Source organism: Malus domestica, chromosome 13 (genome assembly GCF_042453785.1).
Source record: "Malus domestica chromosome 13, GDT2T_hap1".
NCBI classification, from domain to species: Eukaryota; Viridiplantae; Streptophyta; class Magnoliopsida; order Rosales; family Rosaceae; genus Malus; species Malus domestica.
In genome coordinates, this window is record NC_091673.1 from 8,790,429 (window position 1) to 8,802,495 (window position 12,067).

The 12,067-nt window shown below is 37.6% G+C and overlaps 2 protein-coding genes across 2 annotated transcripts; one reads left to right on the forward strand and one right to left on the reverse strand.

Moving 5' to 3' along the window:
• Positions 1-2,316: 2,316 nt before the first annotated feature.
• Positions 2,317-5,158, forward strand: LOC103452175 (ACT domain-containing protein ACR4-like). The gene is made up of 7 exons (XM_008391690.4): positions 2,317-2,651; positions 2,819-2,864; positions 2,985-3,099; positions 3,219-3,286; positions 3,770-4,366; positions 4,493-4,597; positions 4,686-5,158. Exons 1-7 carry the CDS (start codon positions 2,578-2,580, stop codon positions 5,028-5,030), a joined length of 1,350 nt encoding a protein of 449 aa, XP_008389912.2. The 5' UTR covers positions 2,317-2,577; the 3' UTR covers positions 5,031-5,158.
• A 3,974-nt stretch (positions 5,159-9,132) lies between these two features.
• LOC103452427 (photosynthetic NDH subunit of lumenal location 5, chloroplastic-like) lies at positions 9,133-12,049 on the reverse strand. The gene is made up of 7 exons (XM_029091434.2): positions 11,704-12,049; positions 11,385-11,606; positions 11,125-11,275; positions 10,926-11,014; positions 10,096-10,150; positions 9,771-9,856; positions 9,133-9,528 (listed from the first exon to the last, which is right to left on the reverse strand). The coding sequence occupies exons 1-7, from the start codon at positions 11,725-11,727 to the stop codon at positions 9,376-9,378; spliced, it is 780 nt and encodes a 259-aa protein (XP_028947267.1). The 5' UTR covers positions 11,728-12,049; the 3' UTR covers positions 9,133-9,375.
• Positions 12,050-12,067: the final 18 nt, after the last annotated feature.

The window sequence follows — 12,067 nt, forward strand, 5'->3', positions numbered from 1 at the left end:
TTGTGGGGGTGGGGGAGGATGCCCATAAGTTCGGGTAATATTAAATGAAATACATTTCTTATACCCAAAATTTTCTAAAAGCGATTTTGTTTCACCTACAATAAAATCATCTTGAATATTTAAGCACTTATATTGTTTTTTCTTCAAATGTTGTCGGAAGCGTTTCAGGTCATTTTAACAAAAAGTGTCAAATAAGTTATTAGTTAAGGTTGCCAAGTCTCGTGCTATTTTGATGTACTATTCTCTTTCTTGAGTTTCGGTCCACATTTATATAAAAGATATTTGATTACTATACTTGTCTATTGATCACTTAAACTGTGAAGAACTGTGACTACATTAAGATTTTGGATACCAACAGCTGACGTTAACCTTCATGCCACCTTGACTATCACTTGCGCGTTTTCTCACACCTTGGTGCTTGTTGTCTCGACTCCTGCACTGGTGTTTGGCTTTATTCAATGCCAACGTTGTCGGTGATTTGTCCGTTACAAAATTAAGAAAGAAATTAAATAAAAGAAGCACTTTAGGATATTTCAGAAATTCATAGAGGAACATAGTGGTGAGAAACTAAGAAAGTCATGATGTGTTGTAATTTTTGTTTATATTAAGAACTGTAAAACACACGAGACATTTTAACTCGACAATACCTGTCACTCAATCTAGTACGTAACAAACGTTTTCCAATACAATGACATATTAAACCTATGTTCTTTCTCGTACTAAAGGTCAAATTGGACAAAAGGGGATTCATCCAGCTTGGGACAGCCCTACTAGAAGCAGAAAGCTCTTTATATATATATATATATATATTTTTTTTTTTTAAATTCCCCTCAGAATTTTGGGACAATAATACAATGAATGAGATAGATGAGACTTGCTGAGGTTTCCTTAAAATAAATCTTCTAGATTGGAAAAATGAAAAAAATGAAAAAAAAATGAAAAAAATCCCAACAAAAAATCCTCCTAGATTTCGAATAATTAAGAAATAAGGGTAGGGTTCCCTAACTCGGAGGGACGACGGATCCCCTAAAGCTGAAAAGCACAGCATAATCCTACTCGATTTCCATCTTATTAGAGAGAGAGTGTGTGTGCATAGACAAAACACAAATGGATAAGGTTTGACCCCAAAAAATAAAGACAAAAGGATAAAGTAGTAGATTAATCTAATCCATACACTAAAACCAAACGAGCCTAACCCTAGGTCCCTAATCATTTAAAACACGTCATTAGTACTAGTCTAATTTGTACGACCAGTTTACAGGCGGCTAAAAGGATCGATTTAAAAAAAGAAATAAAAAAAGAAGAGAGATTATGCTTATTAGATGGATTGACATTAGTCACATTACACTATTTTTCTCACTTTATGCTCAATTTCGATTCTCCTTCTCCTTCTCGTTGACAATCCGAGTTTGAATTCGTCTTCCCATATATTAGAGAATCATAGTACGTCAAGAAATAGTATAATCAAAATAAGAAAGAGAAAAATTAGCCGCCTTCTTTTCTTGAGAATGAACGAGAGAGAATAACAGGGAAAGACCAAGTTTATGAGGGTGAGATCGGCCCCACTTGGCACTCACTCACTTAATACTCGCGTGCGCCTCTAATTTTTTATTTTTTAATATTTTGTTTCCATTTCGATATTTTCAATTTTATAATAATTTCAATGGATCATATCTAAATCACCCGAGATACGGCCATACTTATTATTTATTTGTACATTTTCTCCACCAGCAAGTCACTAATACATATGAGTTTTATCTTTATTAGAGAGAAGTGGTATAAATACATGGTAAAAATAGTATTTTAGATCGCTGATTAACAAAAAAATATTTGTCAACTAAAAGAATATGAGAATAACAAATTAACCCTGTCAACAAAGCTAAAAAAAATATAACAAAAAGAGAAATATATCAATTACCCGCATCTTCTCTTTCACGTTTTTTCCCGAATAACATACACTTTTAAGATCGAAATAGTTATTCAGAAACTTTTTTACCACCGCTTTGGTGACAAAAAGTCGTTTGAATGTTGTGAAAATCTTAACGACCATTTTATATTCTCTCTTGATGTGAATTTTGGTTTTACAATATTGATAATCAGACATAGTATCTATGCTATGACTAATATAAATTAGGGAACTTTAACGAAAATCTCTCGGTACTGTTCATTTTAACGAAAAACCACATTTTTACACTAAAAAGTCAATCCTGTTACTATTCACTTTACCCTTTATTTTGTCTTTATCATTAAAACTCAAAGTTTTCAAATCCTTTTCATTAGTTTTCTTTATAAATTATTATAATATTTTTGTTAATTATATTTTGTTGTTTTGTCCCTCCAAAACTCTTGGTCCAGCTCAAGAGCCACCACCACCCAACCAACACTAAACACACAGCCACACACAAAACCACCCCCTCCCCCCCTCCCCTCATTACATTTTTATGAAGCTACCCAGAAACTCCCAGAGACTGAGAGAAGAAAGAACAAAAGCTCCAACCTTTTCTCCTTTTTTCCCATCAGTTTTTACCGTTCTGGAATCCCAATAACTGAATTGCCTCTCCCATTTCGTTCTCCCCTATGGATTGTTGGTCCCCTTCTCTCGCCGTCGACGACGAGTTCGAGAAGCTCGCCATGAGAATCAACCCCCCGATGTAAATTCACTCTCCTATTCGTTTCTGGGATTTTTCGGGGTCGAATTGTTTGCTCTAAAAAAATGGGTTTTGCTTGTTTTCTTGAAATATCAATGTTTCTTGAGCTGAAATTCTCCATTTTTTTTACTGTTTTCTGATATGTTTTCTTGCTGATATGGGAATTATAGGGTTACAGTTGATAATGCATCGGGCAGGAAAGCCACTCTGATTAAGGTATCTGACTGAATTTCTTGAATTGTATTCTGCAAGGAATCCAAAAGGGTCACTATTTTCTTAATTTTTTATTATATAATTTTAACAATGGTTTTTTGTTTTTTTTTGATAAATTTGTAGGTAGACAGTGCGAATAAGCGTGGGAGTTTGCTGGAGGTGGTTCAGGTTCTGAATGATTTGAATCTCATTATAAGAAGAGCTTATATTTCTTCTGATGGCGAATGGTTCATGGATGGTGAGCTTTTTTTTTTTTTTTTTTTTAATTTTTTATAATTTGAGTTTTTCAGGTACTGTGTTATCCCAAATTCGTAATATTTATGATTGAATTTCTTGTTTTTAATGAATGTTTTGCAGTTTTTCATGTCACTGACCAACAGGGGAATAAGCTCTCTGATGACGGAATCGCGGAACGCATTCAACAGGTAGATCCCAGGAACTAATAGCTCTGTTTCTTCTAGTTTACCAAATATGGAATTCCGGTGTAATGGCGAAATTGAGAATGGGGTTTAGACTGATATTTAATAGGTGGAATTTACAGTGGGAACTGTTATTAGCACTTCAAAAATCTCATTCTACACCCTCTTTCTTTCTAATTATAGAAAGTCTGAAGTGCCAAATGAGATTTTTGGAGTGCTAATAACAATTCCCTTTATAGCAAACTTGATTAATCGCTGCATCTTTTAGCTTTATCATGGTATAATTTGCCCGAGTCTTGTTGCATTTATTAACTAAGTATTAGTATCGATTTGCATATGTTCGCATTTTAAAGCAAGGTTCACTTTGTTGGCGGATGACAAAGAAGAAAAGTGCTTGGTTTTTGGTTTGTGCTTGAAATAAGTTGCAAAATTATATGTGAATCCATGTAAGTTCTAAGTCATTTTGATTATTGAATTCAAATTTTGCAGTCACTGGGACCAAGAGCACGAAGCTTCCGATCCTTGAGAAGGTCCGTGGGTGTCCAAGCTGCCGCAGAACACACTACTATTGAATTGACTGGAAGGGACAGGCCAGGCTTGCTTTCTGAAGTTTTTGCTGTTCTTTCGAACCTCAAATGCAATGTGGTTGCTGGAGAAGTCTGGACTCACAATTCAAGAATGGCATCAGTTGTGTACATCACCGACGAGGAAACTGGGAGGCCCATTGATGATCCTGAGCATCTTACCAAGATCAAACAGCTTCTCCTTTATGTGCTTAAGGGGGACAGAGATAAGCGCAGTGCCAACACCGCTGTTTCTGTTGGTTCCACACATAAGGAGAGGAGGCTTCACCAGATGATGTACGCTGATCGTGATTATGACATGGATAATGCGGACTCTGTAGCCAGTGACCGTAGCAAACCACTTGTAACCGTTGAAAATTGTGTCGATAAAGGATATACTGTTGTGAACTTGAGGTGTCCAGACCGTCCTAAGTTGCTCTTTGACACGGTGTGCACTTTAACAGATATGGAGTATGTGGTTTATCATGCAACTGTGATTGCTGAAGGACCAGAGGCTTATCAGGTTTTCCTTGTTTCCCTCAAGTTGTGTTTTTATTTGTTTTTTCCTGGTTGCAGTAGTTAGGTTAATTTGATTATTGTAATGAACACAAATATCTAATTCTTTTAACATTGTAAATTTGTGTGATAGGAATATTATATAAGACATACCGACGGCTGCCCTATTAGTTCTGAAGGAGAAAGGCAGAGGGTTATCCATTGCTTGGAAGCTGCTATTAGACGACGGACTTCTGAGGTATAGACACACTGGAATTTCTATTTCGAAATATACTTTTCCCAATTTCACATAGCATTTTGAAGTTAATGCATCATTTCTAATGCAGGGTATAAGACTAGAGCTTTGTGGTGATGACAGAGCCGGCCTTCTTTCTGATGTGACACGCATATTTAGAGAAAACGGTCTTTCAGTCACCCGAGCTGAGGTTACAACCAGGGGCTCCCAAGCTGTGAATGTATTCTATGTGACCGATGCATCTGGAAATCAAGTCAAGAGCGAGACAATTGAAGCAGTTCGGCAAGAGATTGGCTTGGCATTACTGAGTCTGCAAGACGACTTCTGTTCAAAATCTCCACCGCAGGAGAGTGGGAGATTCTCTTTGGGCAATCTCTTTCGCACTAGGTCGGAGAAGTTCCTTTACAACCTGGGTTTGATAAAGTCATGTTCTTGAGCGTCTCATTAGGCAAACTAGGTCCGTTGTCTCTGTCTAATGTCTGTATGTTAGGACGCTTTTCGGTTAGTTGTAAATCGTGCTCTCTGAAGTTGCAATGCAAAGCTTCCGGTCAATCCCTTCGTTGATCTCGAGTCCGGCCTGGAACTTGTCAATCAGAATTCCGACGTGTACGGTTTAGTGTGCAACTGTACATATATTCTACTGCTACAGAATCTCAAACCTGGTATATTGGGTAAACTGGAAAGTAAAACTGTAAAATCAATTTTCTTTTTGAGGGTTTGAGTAAGCCGTCGAGATTGAGCTGCTGTTGCAAATATGATTAAACAAGTGCTTTTGTGACACCGCAAGAAGTGCTTTTTGTGACACTGCACATTTGGACATGGTTGGCAATTCAGCTTGAACGAACAGGGGATTTTTAGTTGAGTGCTGCCGTGGCAGGTGTGTTTGAAAGTCGTGGGTGTGCCACATAGTGCTTTTGACTAGGTAAGGTCACTAAGGGAACATTATCCTTTGCAACAATCAACAAATATCCGGCCTCAAAGGTATCAATCACTACTAATTACTATAACACAAAAAAATTTGGATTTGGGTTTTCGACCGAGTCATTTATTGTAAAAGCTTTTAATATAATATAAATTTATTGACGTTTCTCTTTGAACTTTGACAACTATACATGAATAAGCAACCGTTCACTAGTCGTTGATGCAATGTCATCTCGCTTTCTAGAGTTGCTTATTCTAGTTGCTAAATCCCACTTTACTTTTGTTTATATCATATTTAGGGTCTCGTATTTAGACCTCGTATAAATATTCGGAGGACTTAAATGTAATTATGTAATAAAGGAATGGGCAAATATGTAATTAGGGGAGGAGCCCTTATTCTATAAAAGGGTCTCCTCACCCTCACAAACCCTAAGCCTCTCACCCCCTCTCAAAGCTCTCACATTATAGAGCTCCTTCTCTCTCTCTCTCCCTCAAATAAATACAATCAGTGTAGACGTAGCCCAAACCTTGGATGAACCACGATACATCTTGTGTTATTTACATTATTTGCAAATTCACGGTCGGATTTACGTTATTCCAAGACCTCCGATTTTGTGCATCAACAACTTTATATAATTTGTACCATTCTTCAATTATAATATGCTTCACAATAATGTTTAAAGAAGAAAATTGGGGAATAAATGCCGTTGAAAAGGAAATTGTGAATATCTATGACAAGAGGGACAAGCAAATGATGAGGGAAATCAAACATCATTATGAAGTAATTAACACGCAATTAAGAGTGACTGATTGATGCGGATATGATTAAGATAAGCACAATGATTCTATCATGGGAGTTTAAAACGACATGAGTTTAATTGAATGAATTGAATGAATCAAAAGTCCAATGCCGACAGGATCTCAACGGAGCAGAAGGGGGGGCGTCACGAATCTCCACGCCAACATGATCCGTCGCTTTCCCAATTTTACTGTCGTCTTTTAGGCTCTTTTTATAGCTGTTTTTGCTGGTGATGGTTTCGGACTCTACCTGCGACGTGGCGCGATCCTGGCCGACAGACAGCCGTCAGTACATGTGGGAACCCGTCGCTGCATTTGATGCCAGTGGACCACTGGCCGGGGCTGCCATGCATGCAGGGAGTGGGCCCTTAATCGAAACGGAGTTTGGGAGGAGCCACCACAGAGGATCACGTGGTCCGGATCGTATCGAATCCACCTCGACGCATGTGCGACAAGGCGTGATTATTAGATAAATTTTTTAGTATGTTCGAAACACATTGTATCACCATTTTTGCATAGAGAGATACCTTTTATTAATATTATTTGTTTATGAATTATGGTTAATTTCTACGTTACCCCCAGATGTTTTTGGTTTTTCTACTTTAGCCTTCAACGTTTTCTGGTCTTTTAAGTTGGTGTTTTGCAAGTGAGAGGGAGAGCGTGTGCTTAATATTAGGGTATCTTCATGGTACTATCGTCTCAAACGTAATAGAAAAAAGAGTGTGCTTAATAAAGATCTAAAGCAGCTTTGTTTGTAAAGTTAATCGAATAACACGTGATCATTTTTTAAAGACATTTCGGTAACGCATCTACTTTAACCAAAATACCCTTAATACATGGGGGTACATTTAAATATATCTTACTTAAGCGTTTTAAAAGTTTTCAAAACACTTTATTAACATAGAACATTAGCCCCTTCTTTTTCCTCTCTCTCATCCATTTTCACTGTCTACAGAAGTTGTGACATTTTTGGTGCCAATCTGAAATGTTTTTCTGTTGACGTAGTCAGCACTTCGGTTTGTACTACTAAAAAATGAATCAAACTTAACTACACTCATCACCAACGTTATCAACTTTTGTAACCGACGTTCCTTAGTCCTTATTTCATACATTCTTAAGAAGTTTACGGACCAACAAAAATGAAAGCAAAAATTGACCTTGGTCTCCCCTTCCACGTGTATTGACCTTCAATTCCGAAACGAGATAGATTTTTCAACCTGCCAAAATCTGGTACGAAATATCATATGTTATTATATAATTAAAAGAATTTTTTTAAATGTTTCTTTAATTGTATTGTGACATGTGGTATTTCGTTCCCGAAACAAATGCCAACAACACGTAGGGCTCACTCACTCACCAGCCATCATAGCTAGCTAGCTTGTAGGCATGCCTGCGCATCTAGCCCCATGTTAGCTTTAGGCTTCTTTATATCTAAAATTTATAAAATCTTTAACGATAGTTACTTGCTTTTTTGTCGGGATGCATTCTGCCAAAATCAAATATATTATTCTTTTTTATTTAAGATATTATGTATAATGTAGATCAAAATACTGAAACATGTCAAAAAGCAAGAAACAAATTGGGAAAAAAATTTCAAGGCAGGCTTGGATGACACCTACCCCATGGGGTAGCAGTAAACTTTTGACCTCCAAGTCAAACGGTACGCAAAAATAAAGATGGTGAGCCCAAGAAATACATCCATCGAAGTTCGAACACCAAACTTAATATTGTTAGAGTAAAGAGAAGTTCAATCCTTCATAGTTCAGACATTCAATAAGAAAATAGGCTAAATAGCCAAAATAATCTCTGAGATTTGCATAACTTATCATTTCGGTCCCTAACATTTCAAATCGATAAAAGTGGTCCATGATATTGTCCACCATTCATCATTTTGGTTATTTCGTTAAAAACTCTGTTGAGTGTCCTAGAGCTTTTGGTCGAAAGTTTGGGCAATTTTCAATACTTCGTAACTCAATTGTTTCTTAACCAAATTCGACCCATAATATATCAAAATGAAAATAGGAAAGTGTAGAATAAGATTATACCTATTTGGAAGCCCAATGGTTGCCGGAGATGGCCGGAAAATAGCTTCAAAGTTGACTGGTCCGAGGGAAAACTTGAAAACTCGCCGGAAACTGGGTAAACTTTACACGTTCGTAACTTCTTCAATACTCAACGAAATCAATTGATTCAAAAACGAAAATCATAGTTCTCGACGAGACGAAGAGAATGGTATCTTTTAAGATGGCTAACGCACCGTGTTTTGGCCGGAAAACGGCTCGAAAGTGGCTGTCTTGGTCTCTAGTTAGCCACTTTCGAGCCGTTTTCCGGCCAAACCACGGTGATTTAGCCATCTAAAAATGTACCATTCTCTTCATCTCGTCGAGAACTATGATTTTCGTTTTTGAATCACTTGATTTCGTTGAGTATTGAAGAAGTTATGAACGTTTAAAGTTTACCCAGTTTCCGGCGAGTTTTTAAGTTTTCCCTCGGAACAGTCAACTTTGAAGCTATTTTCCGGCCATCTCCGGCAACCATTGGGCTTCCAAATAGGTATAATCTTATTATACACTTTCCTATCTTCATTTTGATATATCATGGGTCAAATTTAGTTAAGAAACGATTGAGTTACAAAGCTTTGAAAATTGCCCAAACTTTCGACCAAGAGTTCCGGGATACTTAACGGAGTTTTTAATGGAATGATCAAAATGATGGATGGTGGACAATCTTAGGAACCACTTTTATCGTTTTGAAATGTTAGGGACCAAAGTGATGAGTTATACATCAGGGACCATTTTGGAGTTATGCATCAGGGACCATTTTGGCTATTTAGCCTAAGAAAATATTATTGCTCCAATTGGCCATCATTCCCAGTAATCAAACTCTACTGTTAAGGAGTACAGAGATGCATGAAAAAATGATAAACGTTTCGTGCTGCAGGACTAATCCGCCAAACAAACTAAAAGCCTCTGACTGGGGTACATAATACAAAAGCCCACATTTCCAAAACGGAGAAGGGATTCAAGGGAAACACTAGTAACTAAAACCGATAAAAATCCGCATTAGGCCACTGGCAGCTCTCCACAGTCCGCGATGATCACCTTCTTTGTAGGGCGATCACCTCTGTCTGTCTCTTGAGACTCAATTAGTTTAACAACATCCAGGCCTTCCACCACTTGCCCAAAAACGACATGCCTGTTGTCGAGCCATGGTGTCTGAAACAAAAAAAAAAAAAAAATTACATATAAGCATAATCAAGTGACAAAATGCTCCCTCTTCTAAGCCTTCAACCACCTTCTGAGAAGAAACTAAGAAACCCATTCAACTTTTCAAGCAAGGGAAAATTAAAGTTTAGACGCTTTTGCTTTGGACCGCAATGTTATGAGGCTTCAAACAATCATGCCATAGCTTTCTCAGACAAATTGATTCTATGATATAGAGAATGAATGACTCGTACCTTGACCGTGCATATGAAGAACTGGCTACCATTGGTATTGGGCCCTGCATTGGCCATGCTAACAACTCCGGGGCCAGTATGAGACACTGCAAAAGCACGCATTCAAGAATTATGATTGCAATGACATTTAAAAAATATATAATCTATATTGTCAGAAGTGGACGCTACCATATTCAATATCTAATATTACATCAGAAACAAAATCTCATGTCAATAAAAGGCAGTTCTTAGAATGCTGGAGTGTTCCTTGATGCAAAAGTTCGAGAAATACATCAATGATTATTAATAACCTACTATGAGGCATGAGAAGTCAAGAATAACTTACACTTGAAGTTCTCATCCTTGAAAGTACGTCCGTAAATGCTTTTACCTCCAGTGCCCTGCAATATATTCCAGATTGTAATTTCACTGTCATGTCCAACCAAAGGATAACCTCAAAGAAAAACAAACTATGAAAACCTTCCAAATAATTAAAAAGAAAAGCATGAGAAAATGTTACAAGTACACAGTTAATAAGAAATGAAATGGCCAATAAAAAGTGCAGGGCAAGCCTTTGCAAATGCAAGTGAGGCTATTAGATACTAATGAAAGGCCAAACTGGGTACTTCTAACAACCCCTGTCTAGCCACTTCCGTAGATTAGTCAACTGCTTCCAATTCTCAGTAATTCAAGTTCTTTTTTACTAGCAGGGAGAAAGTAACCTTCATTACCAGCATTAATCTAACCTATGTACCTTTGAGAACAAGAGTAAATATATACGGGAAGAATTTGCTATAACTAATACTGGATAATTAAAATGGTCAACCAACGACATATGTGGGAGGCGATTTCACAGCTGTTTTTATGATTCAGTAGAAATGTCCACTGCAAACTTTTAGAGTCATAAGTTTTTATGTAAACTGAAAAGTTTGGGGTAGAATAGACCTACTCACACTATCATTACAATTTTAACAAATGCCGATTGTTTTTCTGCTTTCATATATTTGACCTTCCAAACATTGTTTGCTTAAAGTAATCTATCAAACCTTGATGTCAAATGAATCATGAACTAGAATAACTATAGCAAACATCAATGTCAAGTGTATAGTCAACCAAAGCTGCAACTCAATAATTAACTAGAAACTATGAGCCTAAAAGACTGGAAAGAACACTCACATTGCCTTTGTCAAAGTCCCCTCCTTGAATCATGAAATCCTTGATCACACGATGGAACGCGGAACCCTTGAATCCAAAGCCTTTATCACCTAATAAACACACACAATTCATATGAATTCAAAACACATTCAATCAAGATGTCAATTATATTAATGACACTCGATAATGCCATAAACAAAACCCAGAAAAATCGTAAAACCTGTGCAAAGAGCACGGAAATTCTCCACGGTTTGGGGCACATCATCGCCATACAATCCAATCACAATCCTTCCAGCAAGCTTCCCAACTGGGTTCCCAATGCTAATATCAAAATACACCTTATGGGTCACTTTTGATTGTAAAGTTGCTTCCTACAAATCACCGAAAGAAACTCAAAATTAAGTTATAAGCTCACTGAACGCAGTAAATTTGAATTTCTACTAAATTAAAAAGGTAAAGCCGGAGTTTTCCGATGCTAACCTCAGCACTGGCGCGGACTGAGCTAGCAAGACTGGTCCTTTTCCCGGAACTAGGGTTCGAAGAGAATGTCAGAGGGGACAAACGAGACGACCTGGAGAAGAAGCTGGAGGACAACGACGCCGTTTTGTTAGACGACGATGGGACTGTGACGGAAGAACAGGTAGGGGTCAGAACTTTGATCTGAGACACGCTGCGAGAAGCCGGAGGCGAACCAACATTTGACTGCGAAAGAAAAAGAACAAAAGAGAAACTTTTACTTAATTTTGCATTCGGGTTTTCTCGGGAGGCAAACAGAGGAAGAGAGGAGATGGGTTTTTACCAGGGTGGTCAACGGAGCCGCCATTGAATTTGAAGCTAGCTTGCTGCTGCAGCTGCGGAAGCTTTTCTATGCAGTGTGGTGATAAGGCTGAGTGCGGCTGTTCTAATTTTATGGATGTCGCATGTTCCCTTCTTTCTGGCAAAGAAGCGATGAATTCGAGAGCGTACACCAACCCAACCCAACCCACCACCACCACCACCAATGCAATGCCTATGAAATTACCAATGTAATGTGCCAACTTTTCCAAAATACCAATTGCATCCTTTTGACATTTGTACATTTCAAAATTTTCAATTTTGAGCAATTACTCGACAACTACATTTTTTGTTTTTTAAATAAAAGTGGAGAGAATAGTTACTTTCAT